The 21513-nt window shown below is 37.9% G+C and overlaps 1 protein-coding gene across 2 annotated transcripts in view; it reads right to left on the bottom strand.

The window, feature by feature from the left end:
• Positions 1 to 21513, bottom strand: part of ASAP1 (ArfGAP with SH3 domain, ankyrin repeat and PH domain 1) — a 342366-nt gene that overhangs the window by 153664 nt on the left and 167189 nt on the right. For both annotated transcript variants that reach the window (XM_012785407.3, XM_076005020.1), the window contains exon 4: positions 1001 to 1073. In XM_012785407.3, the coding sequence (XP_012640861.1) occupies positions 1001 to 1073 (73 nt within the window). The remainder of the gene's footprint in view (positions 1 to 1000; positions 1074 to 21513) is intronic.

Here is a 21513-nt window from a genome sequence, read left to right as displayed (position 1 = left end):
GATAATAAAATTAAGAGGAACTGGCATTTACTGAACAACCATGACCTGGCAGGTTCTTTATAGATATTAGCTCATTATATCCCTTCAACAACCCTGTTTTACAGATGAGAAAAAGGAAGGTTCAAGACAGCGCAGTAACTTAGCAAGGAGAAGAACTCACATCTGTCCAACTTCAAAGCCTGTCCCCTTTCTATTAAAGTCGGCTACCTTCCCTTCCCAGATTTTGCTAGGTTACAGACAACTGATTTCTTAGAGAAGTAACGTCTGGGTTGGTGAGCTAGTACTGCAATAATGATAATAACAAAAGATGTGAGTCAGAAACCTTGAAATTCATTTTATGTTTCCAAAGTCTCTCCTTCCCTGTGGCGACAGAGCCTACCATTTTTTCCGGTTACCTACTGTTCTGCTTAATTTGGTTTGTTTCCTCTTACTCATTGACAACATACTTTTGTCTCTGAGTTGACAAAGTCACAACAAGAAAGCTAAAGCATTTGGTTACATAGGTTATCTGGCATCCCTTCCGAGAAAAGAATGATAGCTGGCAGGTCCAGGTCTAAATTTAACCTTGTTCCCTCCTCTCTTTCATCCTGTGTCCTTTGTTACTACTGATTTTCAAATGTATACATGTACATTCAAGAAGGAAAGGACTCTTGTGTGCTTAACTGAGGCCACTGAATTACAGGTTGACCATATACACAAAGATTATACATTTCATATGTTACCCATGACAAAATTAGCTATAACTCTATTAAGTTCTTAAACATACAATAAAATCTACTGCAACTAACGTTTTTTCTTCTTTTTACTTTGGAAACACCAATAGGTTTGGGCTAATAGTACAGAGAGAGAGGAAAAAAGAGAAAAAAAATGAATTTCTTTCAACTATTTACTTTTTTCCATCTGTATCAAGTTTTCTATAAACTTAACATCTTACAAATAACAAAGAAAACTCTGTGGACATTATTTATAATTCATGTTATCTGATTTGGTAAGTGCTTACCTTGACCAGAATTATATATTGCTTTTACAGACTTCTTCACTTTCTGTAGAGCTGTTCTATCTTGGTCTAGAGCCTAAAAGAGAAAAACAAAGAGGAAAAAAGATGTTGGAAAATTTTGTAAATTAAAAAAAAAAAAAAAACACGATAAGAAAAACTCACTTATAACTACATTTGTTTTGCTGAGCACAAAAGCAACAGCAAACTGACATATTTACTAGCAAGGAACCATTTCAAACACCAAAGTGCCCAGGATTCCAGTAGTTATGTTTTCAGGATACATGCAGACTCATTCCACCAAATCTCAGTGTGGTGAAATGAATACCATGGTTATTTAGTCAATTATTATGCTAAGCTATGCACAGAAATGAAAATACAAGACACCTAAGAAATCCTAAGGCTTATTTCCTTCTCTCAGGAGTTTATGATCTGTTAAGCGAAAGAGGCAAGCCTTAGACATGAATGATACAATACCCAGGGAACAGAATATATTTTATCACCTAATGGTAATTTCTGCCAGAAAAAAAAACAAAAACAAAAACCAAACATTTAAGAGGGTGTAATAAGTAGGAATGACCTGAAAAGCTTTTCACAGTGCTTTCAAGTTTGAAGATTTTTTTAGTGTTAAAAATAAAAAAATTAGCTATGACATATGGCAGTTTTATTTTTAAAACCTGTTGACTAAAAAAGCATAGTCATGGAAAATGCTGCCATGAGGCTGGCAATGCTTTAAAATGATTTCTTAGATGATGAATCAAAAACAGGCACATTAATCTACTTGTGCTACAAGTGGGGGGCTTCTAGGGGTTCATTGTTGTTCTTTTTTATTGTGTTTTATTTTTTTTGAGACAGTGTCTCACTCTGTTGCTCAGGGTTGACAGAGTGCAGTGGTGTCATCATAGTTCACCACAACTTCAAACTCCTGGGCTCAAATGATCCTTCTTCTTCAGCCTCCTAAGTAACTGGGACTACAGGCACTCACCACCACACCCAGCTGATTTTTTCTATTTTTGGTAGAGATGAGTCTCACTTTTGCTCAGGCTGGTCTTAAACTCCTGATCTCAAGCAATCCTGCCTCGGCCTCCAAGAGTGCTAGGATTACAGGCGTGAGACACTGTGCCTGGCCTGCTACTGATACTTAATCTACGTGCTGGATACACAAGTGTGTTTAGTTTGTTAAAATTCATCAAAGTGTACATTTAAGGTATATACTCTTTTCTTTATGTGTATTACACTTCAAAAACAAGTTTAAAAGGGGATGTATTCAAAATACACAGCACAAAAAAAAATACACAGCACTCTGAACCAATTACTGCTTCCTCAAGGGTCTGGGGTATACAGGCTGGGGGCCTTTGGATGATGTGCCAAGATTTGCAGGGGATGAGCAAATAACAGTGACAATAATAAATCTGCATACAAAAAATTCTGTAACATTAAATGTGCACTCACATCTATTACATCATCTAAACCTCAGAACTTAAGAGGAGAAAACTGAAGCCCACAAAGGATAAGTACTTCCCTCAAAGTTACACAGGAAACGAAAGGGGGTAAATGTGATGGGAGAAGGCACCTATCATTCCCCTTCTTCTGGAAAATGGTCTTTCCTGCCATTTTCGTTCAGCTCCTGTTCTCTAAACCAATGGCTGGCCAGGTGGGCACCTGACCCATATTGGGGCTCAGAGTCCTTCCTAGGGTTTCTGGGCTTGGGAACAATGATCACAATGCTCAGTCCCTTTCTGGTCATGTCAGTCTGGGACCACCAGTGGTTGTGTTTCTAGATGTGAGGAGAGTCTGGCCAGAGAGAATGACATTAACAGGGGTAGAGTACCAGAGATAACAGTTGGAGAGAGTCCTGTGGGATCTCAGTCCTTGCTTCTAATTGTCCCCAAGGCATATGTCATTGCTAACCTTCTTGCAGTCTGAGCACATAAGACAACAAATTCTTTCTGTACCAAGCCAGTTGAAGTTGGTATTCTATCACTTACAACCACAAATCCTAAATAACATTAAGAACTAACATTTACGGAGCACTTACCCTGCATGGGGTATAATGCTTGTTATATAAAACCCATCAATTAGGTAAATATATATGCTTTCAATTATCTGATCTTTTTGTATTGTATCTTTACCAAAACGCTGTCAAGTATTATCCTCATTTTTCAGACAAGGAAATGTGGTAAGCCTTTAGTAAATACTTCTAGGAAGGGAGGGAAAGAAAGATTAAGTAACTTGCCCAAGGCCATAGAACCAGAAAGTACTAATGTCACATTTCAGACTAATATCTACCAAGTCCCAAAGCACAGGCTTTTTCTATCAGGATGAAAACCGGGGTTTTCAGATGGCAACTGATTCAGCGCTATTTCCACCATGACCATCACTGATATTCCAACTCCACAATTTTGTCACAGCTATGGACCACCTGTACTTCTGTTTAATATTATTCTTTAAATCCACTCACACCTTATTTAAAAAGTTAAATAACTGCAAAGAGCTACAATATAAAGAGCTACTATCAATGGAAAATGAAGATCACTTGCCATTAATAGAAGATGCCCTGAAAATTACTACAACCCTCTAACTATATAAAATGCTCCTCTGCTTAGCGCCTCAAGCCATCTCACATCCCAGTCACAGTGCATATCATGCTTAAAGGAAATGTTTTACCAGTTTTCAGGGAAGATAAAAATTTTGAATTATTGCAAAGATTTAAGATCTGTACTTTAGAGGAAAGGGGGAAGATAACTAATATTTACTAATTGCTTGGTATGAACCAGAAAGCATGCTAAGAAGTTACATGGATCACCTCACTTAATTTTCACAAAAATCCTATGAAATAAGTACTATTATTAAATCCATTTTCTAGATGAGGAAACAGGAGCTTAGAAACATTAACTTGTCCAGAGTGGCAGAGCTGAAATTTGAACCCGGGTCTTTGACAACAGAGCCTTATCTCCTAACCACTACCCAATTCTGCTTTCCAGTGACATTTGTGATGAGCTGAAACTAAAAATAGAGTCACAGCATATGGAAGAGGACTACACACCCCTTTTCAGAGATAAATTTGAGTTAAAAAATTATAAGACATTTAGGTTGCTAGAATAGTATGAGAGAAAGAAAATAATGCACATAAACACTCATTTAAGAGATTGAATTCAATGGGTTTATCCTTCAATGAACTGTTTGTTATGACATTAAAAAATAATTCTCATCATTTTTTATATGCATATTATTGCCTGTTTTTTCCCCAGTGAAAAACCTTGGGCCATAGAGAATAAAATAGCTTGCCAAGCGCCACACACCACATAAGAGAAGAACCAGTCTGTGCTTTTTCAACTATGCCACCTATTTGTTGAAGAAGGCATGGCCAAGCTTCCTGTGGATCTTAACATTTCTTAATTAGTTTCAAGAAAGAAAGAAAGCTCTGTTTCTGTAGGAAAATAACCTATTGGTTTAGCTTTGGGAAATGATGACCACATAAGGATGGATCTACTCAAGAGAAGTTAATGAGTCTGTTTTAATGCCCTTGCACATTTGGAGTTAACAGCTCCAAATGAGCAAAGAGATGGAAGATTTCAACCATAACATTTTATGAGACCATCTACTACTTTCTTTTGGACGGGGGTAGGGGGAGCTACAGTCCCAGAACTTTTGTTAAATGTTTTACCAACTCATCTATGAACTGATAGGGTGACTGAGGCAGGTGGATCACTTGAGGTCAGGAGTTTGAGGTTGCAGTGAGATATGGTAATGCCACTGCACTCTTAGTAAGGGTGACAGAGCAAGACCCTGTCTCAAAAATAATAATAAAAAAGAATGAATTACAAATAATAGAGGAGAATATGCTCATCTCTAATGACAGAACAACACCTTGCTGTTTAGAAGTTTGCAATACAGCAACATTGCATTCTCTACATAACTGAAGAGCAGGGATGTTAATCTAGGAGAGCAATTTTAACCTGAGGATGGAAACTTTTTAGTTTTATTTCATATGTAGTCCTAACAAGTTTAGTCATTTGAATTCTAGGCACAGTGAAGATACAGGCTGTTGCAAATTAAAGAGAGACTGCTGAGAAACCACACTGATGGAACCATTATGTGAGAGCTGGCAACCGAAAGGATTTAGAAAAATTATACCAACTGGACACAAGAATAGAAAATTCCATAACAGTCTGAGGCCACTCAGGGTAGGACACAGGACTTTCATACGCCTCCAGGCCAAGTGGTATAGTCACAGTAGAGTGTAAAAACAGATGTTCTCCGAGACATACATGAATCTGGGACACACTTGTTTTCAGCTCTAGGCACTTGCATCAGCTGATTCCTCTGCCTCGAACTCTCCTCCCCCAAGCTCTCTGGATAACTGGTTCCTTCTTCTAACACAGGCCTCAGATTGAAAGCCTCTTCCTCCAAGAGGCCTTCTTTGGACACCCTAAAGTAGTGTATACCTTCAGGCCACCCAAGGGTTACTCTGGAACACATGTCATGCTATTTTTCCTGTAGTGCTACCATACCCTGAAATGATCCTGTTCATGATTTATTTACTTTTATGGTATTTATTTCTCTCCACGCTAGAAGAATAAAAGCTCTATGAAGCCAGGGACCTTGTATAACCTATTCTTGGCTGAATTTTCATTCCCAGTGTCTAGCAAATAGCAGATACTCAAAAATGCTTGTGAAATGAAGCAACAAATGACTAAATAAATGAACTCCTAAGTATAATCAGCTCTACAAAAAAGTATGCAACATTAAGACTTGCCCTGAAAATAGCTGCATAAAATAGTTTTAGATTCAGAAAACAAAGCCCTCTGTAATTCTTCCCCTAATAGTTTTTATCTTATTTATTTATTTATTTTTTTTTTGAGACAGAGTCTCGCTTTGTTGTCCAGGCTAGAGTGAGTGCCGTGGCGTCAGCCTAGCTCACAGCAACCTCAAACTCCTGGGCTCGAGTGATTCTTCTGCCTCAGCCTCCCGAGTAGCTGGGACTACAGGCATGCGCCACCATGCCCGGCTAATTTTTTATATATATATCAGTTGGCCAATTAGTTTCTTTCTATTTATAGTAGAGATGGGGTCTCGCTCTTGCTCAGGCTGGTTTTGAACTCCTGACCTTGAGCAATCCGCCCGCCTCGGCCTCCCAAGAGCTAGGATTACAGGCGTGAGCCACAGCGCCCGGCCCCCTAATAGTTTTTAATAGCCAAAGTTTAAGTGTGTGTATATATGTGTGTGTGTTATATGTATATGCAGTCTTACATATACAAGAGATACGACCATGAAGTGCTGAAAGTAATTGTTTAACAGGATGGACAGAACTTACACATTCTAAGTGAGGTTTTATACCTTAAAATAGTTATTTTGTCATCTTTCTTTAAAAACATTTTATTGAAATATATTTATGTTAACTAAGCAATAACAATACTATTGTCATTATTCATTAAGATTTTCTGGCCCTGCATGGTGGCTTATGCCTGTAAGTAATCCCAGCACTCTGGGGGGCTGAGGTGGAAGATCGCTTGAGCTCAGGAGTTCAAGGCCAGCCTGAGGAAGAGCGAGACCTGTCTCTACTAAAAATAGAGAACCTGTCTCTACTAAAAGTAGAGAACCTGTCTCTACTAAAAATTTTCTAAAAATAGAAAAATTAGCCAGGCATTGTGGTGTGTGCCTGTAGTCCAAGCTACTCAGGAGGCTGAGGCAGGAGGATCACTTGAGCCCAGGAGTTTGAGGTTGCAGTGAGCTATGATGACACCACTGTACTCTACCCAGGGAGACAGAGTAAGACTCTGTCTCCAAAAAACCAAAACAAACAACAGATTTTCTAAGTCTGTGGTATTTGCACTTTCTTTTCGACATACTGAAGTAGGAAAAACTGCTTTTATTATGGGTAGATTTGATTTTTGAAAATAACCACAAGCCTCTGGAGCTAAATCTTATGAATATTCTTATAGAGACAGGAAACAGTGCATGACAATAAAATAATAGCACAGAATTTCCTAGAGATATGCTGTGGTAGACAGGAATCACACCTACCTTCCCAGGGTTCTCTGAGGCTTCAATATGTTAATACACACTAGTGGCTAGCACAAAGCCTTACAAAGAGCAAGTGCTCAAAAAGGACTAGCTATCATTACTCTCACCTCTGAGGGGCATTCTAAGAGAGAAAGTCCTGAAACACTTACAGAGGGGACAGCAAAACATCTCTGAAACAAGTACTTACACTAAAGTGATTAACAAATTACATTTTTACTCACTTGGGGAAAAAAGTGCTTCCATTTTATTGTTTTATGGTATATTCAGAAAGGTCTTTTCAAAAATTGCATTTTAATAAATGCATCTGTCCCATAATTACCATAATGCAAATGTTCTTCTTACATGTGTCATTCCATTAATAGAGAAAGCAACAGAAGACTACTTTGGCCTAATTTTGGTAGAGACTGATTACTTTCGGTCTTGGGCTTGTTGGGCAATCACGCTACCTTGACAGGAGGAAGGAGGAATGCAGAGCAATGTGTTCAGGCTACAGAGGGGACTGGATGTATAACAACAATCACTGCATTTCTGAGGATGAAACAGGGACAAGGGGACATAACGTTCTCATGCAGCCTCATGGCCAAATCACTTGATTGTTTTATCCACTGTGATGCCCCATATGCAAGGACATATATGTGTATAATTCTAACATGAAGATATAAGCTCAGAAAACAGTCCAATGTGATCGTGAAGGAAGTTGTGGATAAAGGAGACAGAGGAAATAATGACAATGAAAAATGTAAATTATCTCAGAAAAGGGGAGGAATATGGCAAACCATGCAAGTGTGTACCACAGGCCTTCCATATCCTCGGGTTCCATTGGGCTGGTTGACCACGGGATTTGAGCATCTATGGATTTTGGTATCTATGCATTTTGCAATCTGTGGGGTCCTGGAACCAATCCCCCTGGGATACTGAGAGACAACTACATTTTTTCCTGAGATCAACAAACTTGGGTTCTTACACCATTTTGCTCATTTATCCAGTAAACACGCCAGGCACTTCAACAAGCACAGGTCTAAGTGTGAAAACCAAATATTGCATGTACCTTCACTTTAACAGCCACATGCCCCCTCATTTCTATTTGCCACAGTAAAACAATAAAACCATTTGCTAAGATAAATGAGAGAAGCCTGGCACTCCTTTTGATGGGATAAAGAAAGTTATTCATAAAATATTAATTCTTACTAGCCTGTGGGTTTATCCACGCTTCTCATGTCATTCCATCCTTTATCTTGTTTTTTAGGTTTTAGGTACCTATGTCTCTTTCAATATCAGGACAATATACATGTTTGTTTTTTTCTTTGCACTGAGGCCACTTAGTAAGAATCTGCTTACTTGAATGAAAGGAACACACACACACACATACATTCTGGAGGAAGAAAGACAGGATGAATGAATTCACTGTTCAAATAAAATCCAGTCCTCACTACTGCCTGTAAGGCCCTCTGTGACCCAGTCCTCTGTCCTCTGAATTCTGTTCCCACACTCTCTGCTACTCACTATGTTCCAGCCACGCCCACAATCTTTCTAACCCCCCTGAACTTGTCCCACCTCAGAGCTTTTACAACTGCTGTCCTCTCTGCTGAAATCCTTTTCTCAAAACTCTTCCCCCAAATCTGAAGGGACCTGGCCTGTGCCTTCTCTTTTGTCCAGCATTTGGCTCGTATGTCATCTCCTCAAAAGGCCTTTCTGACCACCTGACTTCCAGTCGCTCGCCATTCATTACCCTTTTACTCCCTGTATAGCACTAACACTCTCTGAAATGATCTTATTGGTGTGCTCCCACATTTACAATCTGTCTTTCCCACTAGACTGTAATCTCTCAAAGAAGGTGTATCTGTCCTATTCATGGCAATGTCGCCACTACTGAAAACAGATTAATAGGAAATGCTTAGTAAATATCTGTTAAATTAATTTTAAAGACTTGTGTTAGCCAATGATCTAGCTGGAGGGCTGAAACAAGGTGGTATAGATCACCCTGCTGTAACTTTCTAATCCAGATTAAAAGGCCCCAACATGTAGCATGGTATCAAACCTACAGGAGCACTCAGTAAAAGCTGACCAACGAACAAGCAAACAAATAGGTAGTGAAAGAATGAATACGTTTCTTACGTCTGTGCCTGAGTTCTGAGGACCTGTAGGTGGCTTCAGGAAAACTGTGGCCAGAATATACTCCGGGGATATGCCCTCTTACCCTCTCCTATACTAGTGAAGATGGTCCCAGAACCTCCTGACTACTTGAAACTAAAACAAGAATGCCCACTTCTAGGGACTGCAGAAGAATCCAAAATGACTACGTGGGGACAATGAATCCTGGCAAAGCAGATTTATCTCTCACCGGAGAGGGTAAAGGCAGTGGCCACAAATGAAATTAAAACCCAACTACTGAAAATATTTCTCATCATTTCCCCCAAATAGGATTGTCTCTCTATGCATTCATTCACCCAAGAAACATTCACTAAACAGTGGCTATGGATTAGGCAATAAGGAGAAGTGAATAAAATGCAGCCTGTCTGTATGCACACCTTTGGAATAGCATGGAGTTTCAGGGATAACAAAAAGAAAGGGAAAAGGAGAAAGAAAAAAAGGGAACTGGCCCTAAGAGTGCCCAGTGTGGGCCAGGCATTGCTCTGGGTCCTCACCATCCTCAACTCCTACAATCATGGAGGAGATGATATTCATAGCACTCTACCTTACACTCTTCTTGGAACTAGCAAGGAAGGAACAAGGTAAGGAAGCAGACATGAAAGACAAGTCGAGGCAGAAAGCAGAGCAGAACATGACCTCGAAGCACAGCCCCAATTATATCAGTTTGAGGAGTTGAAGTGTGGGGTGCTAAGAATCATCACGTGTGACAATTATATAACACCAGCAGTTACAGGAGGATTCAATCAGGCAGCAACAGCCCAGAATACCTGCCAACAGGGGAAGGACACAGCAAGAGCAGCGTATAGGAAAGGAAGAGGTAAAGATGTTATCAGTTGTTAGTTTCAAGATTAACATGAGTTGAATGAGGCTGCTATGCAAGGGGAAACGACCAAGCTAAAATAAGACTTGATTTGCATAACACAGCCAAAAAATGGAAAGTTGATACAGTCACCCACAAATAAAGGATATAAGCTGTTTATCTGTGTTGTTTTAGACTATAAGAATTATCCTTACGATTCAGATTATTCTGCGTTCACAGAGATTTCAATCAGAAACATTTAATGTCCTCTAAGGCTGTGATCCCCAACACCAGGTCTGCGGAGCCAGGTGCCACCAGAGAGGTGTGATGCTGTGGTCACGAACACAGGCTTTGAGGCCAAAGAGACGTGTACTTCCTGCTTGGCCAAAGAGAAATTTGACTACATCCTGTGTGACCACAGTCAAATTAGTCTACCCCTTTGATACTAATGGCACTGTTAATACCTGCCTCACACAACACCTGGCACAGAGAGGCACTTGCTCCTTCCTTTTCCTTCCTTTCCCCAATGGTCTCGGATTCTTATCTGAGCTCATCCTTGCCTCCCTTCTCCACCATACTGATGATCGCGATTATAAATGACAATATGTCATTGTCATCAATCTTACATAATATTTATGAGAAAGTTCCTATTATCCCTGTTTTACAGATGAGAAAATTGAAGATCAGAGTAGACCTAGATCATGCAGCTAATAAGAGTAGAGCCAAGATTCAAAACCAGGTCTTCCACAGAAGAATGGCCAACAAACATATGAAAAAATGCTCAACATCTCTAATCATCAGGGAAATGCAAATCAAAACCACAATGAGATATCACTTAACTCCAGTGACAATGGCCTTTATCAAAAAGTCTCCAAATAACAAATGCTGGCATGGATGTGGAGAGAGAGGAACACTCCTATACTGCTGGTGGGACTGCAAACTAGTTCAACCTCTGTGGAAAGCAATACGGAGATACCTTAAAGCGATACAAGTGAATCTACCATTTGATCCAGCAATCCCATTGCTGGGCATCTACCCAAAAGATCCAATAATACTCTACAAAAAAGACACCTGCACTCGAATGTTTATAGCAGCACAATTCATAATTGCAAGGCTGTGGACACAGCCCAAGTGCCCATCAATCCAAGAATGGATTAATAAAATGTGGTATATGTATACCATGGAGTACTATTCAGCTCTAAGAAACAACAGTGATATAGCACATCTTATATTTTCCTGGTTAGAGCTGGAACCCATACTACTAAGTGAAGTATCCCAAGAATGGAAAAACAAGCACCACATATACTCACCAGCAAACTGGTATTAGCTGAGCAGCACCTAAGTGGACACATAGGTACTACAGTAATAGGGTATTAGGCAAGGGGGGGGGTACATACATACATAATGAGTGAGATGTGCACCATCTGGGGGATGGTCATGATGGAGACTTGTGGGGGGAGGGGGAAAAGGGCATTTATTGAAACCTTAAAATCTGTACCCTCGTAATATGCCGGAAAAAAAAAAACACAAAAAAACAGGTCTTCCTATCTTCCCGACCCTAAGGCCTGTATTTGTAACTGTGTTGCTCTCCAACCTTCCCACCTGACACAGTGGGGTCCAAAGGATAGAGGACCCTTAAAAAAAATTGGCCAAGGATTCGGCCATAAGGCCACTAGACAAACAACTTCAAAAGCCTTTTCCTTCCCATTCCAGGAAGCATTCTAAAAAACAGTCAAAGAGTAGTTGAGGTTGTTACTTAAGACCGGTAAGTATCTCTTTAAAGGCGGAGAGGAAAAAGATAAAAAGCAAAGTGGGAAGGGGTGAACTTACAGGGCACTGGGGTTGTGCCACCCAAGCAGGTCACACCTGAGCTGCATATCAACCATGTCATGTAGGTCCATTGGCTAAATACTTTGCTTGGCATAGAGTGTTAGTCAAAATCACCTAGGAGCTTTCCACTTAGCTCCAGGCATACCCTGGAAACTGCAGCCTTCATGGACTATACTAATGGAGAACTAGTCTTGATAATGGGCATAATTTTTACTAAAACTGATTGCTAGCATGTGTACCTGCACACAGAAAATAGGTTTAATATTAATAACCAACCACAACAACACATGGAGATGCACAGGCTTGTAAAAGCTTCTAAGTACCCTTTAATATATCAGTGACTTACCGAAAAACATCACTGAGTGACTGATAGAAAAATCCTTATTAATCTAATAAGACAAGCATTAATAATGCCCTTTTAGAGATGAAGGAATTGAGTCAGAAAGCAGGGGGCCAGGGCCAAAAAAAAAAAAAAACAACAAAAAAAACAAAAAAACATAACACTCATGCCTGTAATCCTAGCACTCTGGGAGACCGAGGCGGTTGGATCGCTCAAGGTCAGGAGTTCGAAACCAGCCTGAGCAAGACCCCGCCTTTACTAAAAATATAAAGAAACTAATTGACCAATTAAAAAATATATATACAAAAAATTAGCCAGGCATGGTGGCGCATGCCCCAGCTACTCGGGAGGCTGAGGCAGTAGGATCACTTGAGCCCAGGAGTTTGAGGTTGCTGTGAGCTAGGCTAACACCAAGGCACTCACTCTATCTAGCCTGAGCAACAAAGTGAGACTGTCTCAAAAAAAAAAAAAAAAAACAAAAACAAAAACAAAAAAACTAGTAAATGGCAAAACCAGGCCTTTTTTTCCCCTTTCTTTTTTTTTATAAGCAGGAATACAGAAAAAACCAGGCCTTTAATCTAAAAAGTTTCACTCCAAAGTTTGTGTTCTTTCTGCCATATCTAACTGCTTCTCCATTTAAAAACATATTTTATTCCACTTCTTATCATGCCCAAGTACGACACATGCTAGGCTTTCTATAGTTGGCTCATCTACCCAGCTTCTAAGGACAGAAGTTTGAAGGTAATACAAGCTATAAGCCACTGGAGGTTTCTCCACCTCAGTTTTGAGTTTAGACCTCTTGTTTACTCCCCAAAACGACTGAGAGCTGTGCACCGCAGATCTGGTCATTGTGAACTAGTGGTTTTTTTGTTGTTGTCATTGTTGTTTTTACAAAGAGAGACAGACCTAATTTGGCAGAGGAGACCAAGAAGCCCCAGGTATGTATTTGCTTAGGGATGATTACCAAGAATCAAGGATTGCCTCTGATGAAAAAAAAAAAAAAAGAAAAAAAACTGCTCCAGTTAAAAAACAACCAAATGACTTAGAGCAGCAGTTTCTATACTGTGATTTGTGGGAAATTGTTTCTGAGAGAAGCTGGAAGTATTCTGGGGAAAAAGAGTTAATAACAAATTTGGAAAACTACATTCTGACTGTATCTTTTTCCTGGAGATACTTAATGCACGTCAGAATATCAAAGATTGGAATGTTTTTAAACAAACATGTTTAACTCTTATGTTCCAACAATTTCCAATTAAAATAACATAATTAAATAATTAAAATCAGAATACTTTGTTTTTATTTTTACACACCTACAGAGCAATGTTTGTTGGAACACCAATATAGAAAACTCTGACTTAAAAAAAAATCTAACAAAGTTGAAAAATATACTATGTACATCAGCTAAAGAGGTCTGATGATTTTCTAATGTTGACAACAGATACTATCAGGGAAAAGATAAAGGACTGCAATAATTTTCACAGGGCCAACAAAACCAAGACAAAAGGACTAAGAGGGAAAAATAATTACAACAAAAATCATGGTCAAAGGATGACATCTCTAGTATAGAATTAGAATGTGGAATTTTTAATATTGCTGCTACAGAGACCCAGAAGAACAGAGGGATGAAAGACATTAACCAAGAAACTGAAAATAGCAAACATATGCAAATAATTTCAATTACACTGATAATTTTAAAATTCCAAGTAAAACAATAATGAAATCTCATTCTATAAAAAAATGTAAAATGTAAAAAAAATAGGAAAAAATGATAAAACAATGAATAGAGAAGCTTCAGAGAAATGGCCACAATCCATATAGAGGACAAATTGCATTTCAAGTCACAAAACTGCCCTTATATTTGACATAGTAATCCGATTCCTGATAGTTTCTACCAAACAACTACCGCTATTTCCTCGATAATAAACAAAAACATAATAAACAAAAAGAAGGGAAAAAAACAATTGTATTATCAAGTGCTCTAAATCATTACCAGTGTTTTATATAAAAAAGAATAACCTAAATCCAACAACAGCAAAATGGTAAAGTAAAATACATTAGCAATAGGAAGGACTGTATGGTTACTAAAAATTATATAAGGACCAAATAGAAAGGACAAACGCCTATCATTTATTGTCTATTATGTGATATGTGCAAATATTATGAAATACCAAAATTTAGAGTATAAAATTACATGTATTGTGACAATATGAATTATCCAGAAATGTAACATTTAGAGAGGTACATACAAATGTTTAAAAGCTGTGATAAGTTGCAATTAGGAAAATTTTTTCTTTTAAAATAATTTCCTTATACAATATTACAAGGTTGATACAGCACTTGTAATTACTTAAGGCTTTTAAACAGGATCTTATAATACATGCAATGCCTGTTTTTTTCTGAGCAATTTCAAAAGACCCAACGATATGTTAACTTTGATAGAAAATGAGGGAGAAATGGTACATACTCTCAGTAATCTCCATGTTGCCTTGCAAACTGTACATTTAAAAAATTAGTAGAATATTGTGTTTCAAGAGCTCCTGTCTAGGGCCAAAAAGAAAACTGTAATCACAGCAATTACCTTGTGAACCTCTAATTTCTGTTGTAGTTCTAAAGTTTGGAGTAGCAAACCCACCCACAAGCACCACTGCTCTTTCATCTTGAAGCAATTTCAGCTTCATTCTTGGGAAAATAATAATTATAGGTACAACAAGGTATTTAAAGACCAAAAAAAGTAGTCACGAAAACACCATTTCTATGTTATAACACAGTGAGAGTTCCTTAAAAGAATTAAAACCTCGACCAGAAAGAAGTTCCTTGAGTCACATTTTTATAGGGAAGTAAGAATTTGTCAGGATTCTACCTCAGAGAAGAAATGGAGTTTTTGATGGTGAACAGACTGGAAACCACTGAGCTAGTTATTAGCCTTTTAGCTTCCCACCAGGTCTAAGACCTTACAATGTCCTACTAAAGCTGTAAGTAAGTCTAGGTCTCCACCTGATGATTCAAAATATGCTACTGATGGCTCATAGTCATTTAGGCTTAGTCGCACAGTATTATCTAAGATGGAGAATCATGTAACTACCAACTAGACGCTGGGACTTAAATAGGGTGGTTTGGAGTACACAATCAAGAGCCCGACTGCCTAGGGTCAAATCTGGCTCCACTACCGGCTCATTTACATGACCTGGGCCAGTTACTTCACCCAGCTGTACCTCAGTTTCTTCAGCTGTAAAACAGGAAAATTTATAGTAACTGATCCCACAGAGTTGTATGGATTAAGTAAAGAAATTCATATAAATGAATTTTAGAATGGTACTTGGAACAGAACAAGTCCTCAAGAAATGTTAGCTAGAATCTGCAGATGCAAATATCTTGATTTACTTTTTCCAAGGTTTCCAAGAGGTACATAGTTACCAATAACAATTTTTACATGAGTGGGGGGTGCTACTACAGAAGGAAAAGAAAAAGGAGATGTCAATACTAAACCTTCCACTCAGATCAGTTCTTTAGATCAGTGATCTCCCTAGAATGCAGCACATAAGACGGTCCACTGTGGTGTGGGAAGAAAAACAGTAGAACTTGTTTGTAATTTTTATGTTATGTAATTATATGGTATTAGCACAGAGAAAACATATGTGTGTATATATATGTATACATGTATACGTATATATATGAAGATGGAATGCATGCTCAAAAAGGTTTTACAAATGAGACGCACAAAATTTTAGAAAACGTTGCTCTGTTAATCAACTTAAGATTTTACTTTTTCTTAAATATTTCAGGAAAAAATACGAAGATAAAACATCCTGGTCCTATACATACAGAATAATTCAAATATTTACTGACTGCCATCCATGCTTACAAGCATTGTGGGAAAAGTGGAATGAGACTTGACAACAACACAGCCCAAGAGCTGTTTGCTGTCTGTACAGAGAAGAGGTGACATCACTGCCCAGTGTTTACAAGGACACTGCCAATGGGTTTTTCTTAAGTTGTAGCAACCAATTAACTTCGAACTTAGGATACAGGATGCCATCAAATGGCATTAACATTAGTAAAAAATAAAACAATATCTTATATTTTCTTGTCACTTTTACCATTTCATTCCTGATCTTCCCAACTGCCTATTATCACCATCTGCCCCTTCTGAGGAAATTAAGGCTCTTTAGAGAGACTAAGTGACTTTCTACACAGATAATAGTCTTAAAACTCATCGCCTAAATCAAATTTAATTTTTAAAAAATCATTCTGTTCACAGATGTCCCATAACCTTAAACATTTTACAATGCAAAAAGCAAATAAAAGCAGATATTTCTCTGTAAATCTGTTTCCTACCTACCACAAGGCACTCTGGACACCTGCTTTACTGGCAAAAAGAAAAACTCCAGACAAGTTTGTTTTTATTTTACTATTTTTTAACCATAATGCCAATTAAATTAAAAATAATAAAAATTTACCCATATCTTTATCATTCTAAAACACTATTTTCTTGTTAAGTTCTCAGCTTTTTTTTAATGTACATATTCTCTATGTAACTAATCAAATGTTTTTCATGATTACATGATTTTACTATATTCTTCTTTTTCACTTCATATGACGTTAATTTTTTTTCCATGCATGTCCATGGCCATTACCACTTCAGCAGCTGCACAGCATTATAACACTGTGATGTATCATCTTGTCTCCCATACACTCCTGTTGTTGAAAATTAGCTTAACTGCCAGTTTTTACACTTTCATAACTAAAGGTATTTATTATGAAAGCCTAATTTTAGGCATGATGTCAAATAATAATAATAAAAAGTTATATAATAAAGTTAAATAATATAAAGTTAAATAATAAATAATAATAAAAAGTTGCTTTTTAATAAGGATAACTTAAAGTTCTGTGTGTTTTAAAACATGAGTATGAAGTATCAGCAGGCACTAATGTTTTCTAGTGTATTAATAATTCATGTCCCTAAGTCACAACACTGACAAAAAGTCTTAAGTTGTTGACTTCTAAAAAGCTGGTCACATACCAGAAATGTCACAAAGATCTAACTAATCCTCTTGCAAATTATATTTGAGTCCAATTTAGGACAGTGGTTAACTCAAAGTGTAGGGAACTTAAAAAGGTCCATTGGCTAATGTGAAACACCCCTCCTCCCCAGGCTCCAACAGCTGGTCCTTAACATGCACTCTTTCAAGTAATGCTCCCTCAGGAGACCCCATTCAGACACAATGTCTTATAAGAAGGAGAATGTTCACAGACCCTGGGAACTACTGATGAGATACCAGACTTTGCCCTGTAGCACTCTTGAATATTCTTTCCAAAAATGTAAATCTTCCTGTTCATAAGCGTTGAAAAAGTTTTTTATAAATCAAACCGCTGAAATTAAACATTTTTCCTGGAAGATGACATTTACACTTCAGAGATGCATTCCTGAATACATGTCGGCTGCTCTGTTTTATGAGAATGGGTTCTTCTGTAATATGAATGATCACTATCACTCTCTTATGTTCCTGGCTCATGTATTCAGACTTCTGGTATACCAAGCTTACTTAAAATGAGGATGCATCTACAGAGCATTTGGAAAAAGCTCTCCATCTCCACTCTGTGAATTCATTCATTTGGCACAATATCCCAGAGTCAAGGAATACAGAGATGACATCTGGCTCCGTTCAGGGATTGTTGCAGGTTACCTCTGACACGTTTATTAGGTAGCTAGATATAAAATGTTTTTACATATGAATGTTTCTCTATAGAATGACATTTGGAGATAAATTTTCCAAGGCAAAAATGAATTCATCTAAAAGCAAAGCATGTAGTACATTTTAGAAAATATTTAAGAAAAAATATAGCTTGAAGGCAGGAAGGATAAAGAAAATTCAATGTCTTTGTCCTGAACGTATATAAAAGCTTTTATTTAATTATGGTTTGTGGATTGAGTTATACTGTAACAGGAGGGAGACAATCTCCTTTGAATGATTTCTTTTAATATGCTGCTGGGAGTAAAAGTAAAGGGATATTGATGGTTTAAAAAGTGATTTCCATTTCCAATACCAACATTAAAAAAAAATGGAGCTGGAGTACTAAAGGCATAAGAAAGCATTGCTTCTTATGATCCATAATTTAATAATAATAATAAAAAAGTTAAATTGTTTTCCAAATATCCATACTAAAGATATAGTAAAGTAACCTGTGTGGTGAGCACTTCTTAGGAGCCTGATTGGGCCCAGAGTAGTAAATATAATGTATACCCTTAGATAAGCCTCCCCCACCCCATGTAATACAGCTACCATGGTACCACTTAGTACGATGTCAAGCAACACTTCACTATCTACACATCCAGAGATTCCCCAAATTACTCCACTACTCAAAGTAAATAAACCGTTTCTCCGCTATCCACTAAGGTCCACTATGAAAAGACAAGTGGTTCAAAACCAGTCACAGTCCAAGTACATTAAATTATACACAGTTTGGCTAAGGTTTTACAAAGCACTACTCTGGAGGACTTGGCATGAGGAACAGTATTTCATGATGAATTATTTCATTCCATACATTTCTCTCTGATAGGTGTGGTAAAGTACAGAGTTTATACACTTTCAAAGATTTAGAATATAGTTAAACTTGAGAACTAGTCACTTAGATCAATATTTCCCCAAATCTGTGCCCAACTAGCCCAATTAATGCTGTGGAAAAGAGAGATCTATAGTCAGTGAGTTTGGGAAATGCTCCAAACTATACCCCCTCTTTTCAAGATACACAGAGCATGAATACATTAAAAGCTCATGAGAATCCTGGTTAGAAATTTATTTTTTCTTAGAACCAAGAGATAAAAGAATTAAAAAAAAATTTTAACACAATATTTTCCAAAATTACTTGGCCTCAAAAGTACCCCTCCAATTCCATTTTTCAGGAGTGTCTACTAATCTCAGAACTATTATAGTTCTCCACATAATACATTAATACAGACTTGGATCATGATATTCCAGAAAATCTGTTAGAGCAAAGATAGCAGATGTGTGGCCTACCGTCCAAATTCAGCCCACATGGGTATTTTATATGGAATATATAATATCTTCTGCAAATTTTTGAATTTTTGAAATTTTTCAAACATTTAAAAACTTGGGATATTTAAAATAAAAATTCAGACAGTCTGCTTTTACTATAAAAGGCACTGGTTGAGCTGAACTCACCTTTTTCTGGTAACAACTATCAGTGAGCCCTAAGGAGGAGATGCCATTTTAGGTTCTCCAGCTTCCACTTGAACCACTAGGTCCATGCCAGTCACTGATGCCTGGCCCCAGCTAGCTCCACAATGGAAGATGGTAGGGTACGTTTAGGATGCTTGAGGAGAAGATCGATGTCAATCAGCCCTTCCTTCCAGTCTACCTCCTCTAAGAAGCACGTGGCCCAGGATAGATTGCCAAGGACAGCCTCTATTTACACCCCTTGAGCCTCGGTATATTTAATAATGCAGTCACCCTCACTCTTGCCCCATTTTGAATAGGTTAAACATACTCTCTAGCTGTGAGGCCATGACAGACCACTCTGATGTTCACTTATATTCTCCACCTCCAAGTTCCATGGACATATTTTAATGCTGAGTATATCCTTCACTACTTTCCAGTTGTTTCATGTGAGTGTAGCATAAACAAGACAGAAAGGAAAGCTCAGACGACCTGGTCTGGGTTTTGGCTCTGTGAGGATGGGGCATGTCTCCTAATGCTTTTGGAATTCGGGATCTTTATCACATTATTTTACAGGGTGAATGGAAGGATCAGAGATGACCACGAGTGCTTGGAACACAGCAGATGCTCAACAAACAGTATGTACGAGTTCTGAGAATGTGTCTCCCCGTAATTATGATGGTGTCTCTCACAGTTCTCTTATAATCCAAATGAAATTGTTTAGGGTTCTCATGACAGATATATAAAATACGTAGCGGTTGACTGACTGAAATTTCTTCCCCTCAAAACTCAAGAAATGTCCTTGTTTCATTTCCCGTGTTTTTTATTCTTCCCCTACACAACCTCCCTCCCCCGCTAAATTTTGGGGCAAGTGGCAGGGAAGCCTTTTCCCATTTGCTCTATCAATTCCGAAAATAAATTCCAGAAGGCCGTTTGTCCATTTGCTTACAGTATTTTTAATGTTTTGAGGGCTAGGGGTAAGAAAAGAACTCTAAAGAAGAAAGAAGAAAAAATCTCCCTCAGAGTATGGTTCACAAAATTCATGAATTGAGTTGATCTGAGAAGTAACAATCTGCCTATAATGTGATGACTCACTAAGATGGGCTGAATTTTTTTTACAATGTGCCTTGGTATTTCAAAATACCAGAGAATGTCCCTTGGGATTTTCCCCTGAAGTCTTTATTTGCTCACAACAAGCTTGAAACATTCTCCTATTTTCCACTCATTTTAAATTCGTCTCCTTTCATTTCAGCTAATAAGTAATTTCTCGTGAGTTACTGCTATGGAAAGAAAACCTCAATGCGGATGCTAAAAAGCTTAAAATTCACTTTAAACCCTTGCCAGTCCTCTTTTGTGAGACTATTCTTGAAACTGTCCTGGATGCAAGGCCTCTACTGCTGACTTTTTCCCTAAGTCTGCAGCTAATACTCAGGGAATAGCTGGGCAAAACAAAAGAAAGCAGGGCTCTGATCCAACAAGGGCCCTTCATGGGCTGGTTATGACTATACAAGAATTTCAAGTAAAATTAGCATAAATTAGAACTGCTGTTCTTAAAAATCCAACCTAATGAACCATCATTATCTTGTCATGCTTGCTGACTAATTAGCTATGCAACATTGCCTCACATGACTCGCAAACATTTTAGTTTCTTATAATGGACAAGAAGAGGAGGGAGTATTTGCATTGCTACATCATCTTCACCTGAGAAAGAAATTATAAAAGGTTAAATTAAATCCTAGTTCAATGAACCTCACACTTACAGGGCAAGAATTTCATGACAAGCAAACTATGTTTCTGGATACTTCTTGTGAGGATAAAACATTAAAGCTTTCAAACTGCATCGATCTAGCAGCTTTAAGGTGCACTAAGAATTATAAAAAATACCTTATCAAATGACTCTTCTCTTTCCCAAAAATTTCTGGGATAATAAATAGAGAATAGGTTAAATTCCTTTTTTCTTTTTATATATTGTCTGGTTAGGAAAAACAACATTAAGAACCTTTTTTTTCTTTCCATTCAGTACTCCCAATCTTTCTTGTTATTCCTGTGACAGGATAAGGTGTTTACAATGTAAGGTGTATAATGATGCACTGATTCTATCTGAGTCCTGAGAGTATTTAAAGAGGGGGTATATTCTGTACTCTCACAGTCTCGTCTGGCCAATCACTGACCACCCTCTGATTGCTGGGCTTACCTA

The sequence above is a fragment of the Microcebus murinus genome, chromosome 7 (assembly GCF_040939455.1).
Source record: "Microcebus murinus isolate Inina chromosome 7, M.murinus_Inina_mat1.0, whole genome shotgun sequence".
NCBI lineage: Eukaryota > Metazoa > Chordata > Mammalia > Primates > Cheirogaleidae > Microcebus > Microcebus murinus.
The sequence above is the reverse complement of the archived record's forward strand: the minus strand, read 5'-3'. Positions and strand labels throughout refer to the sequence as shown.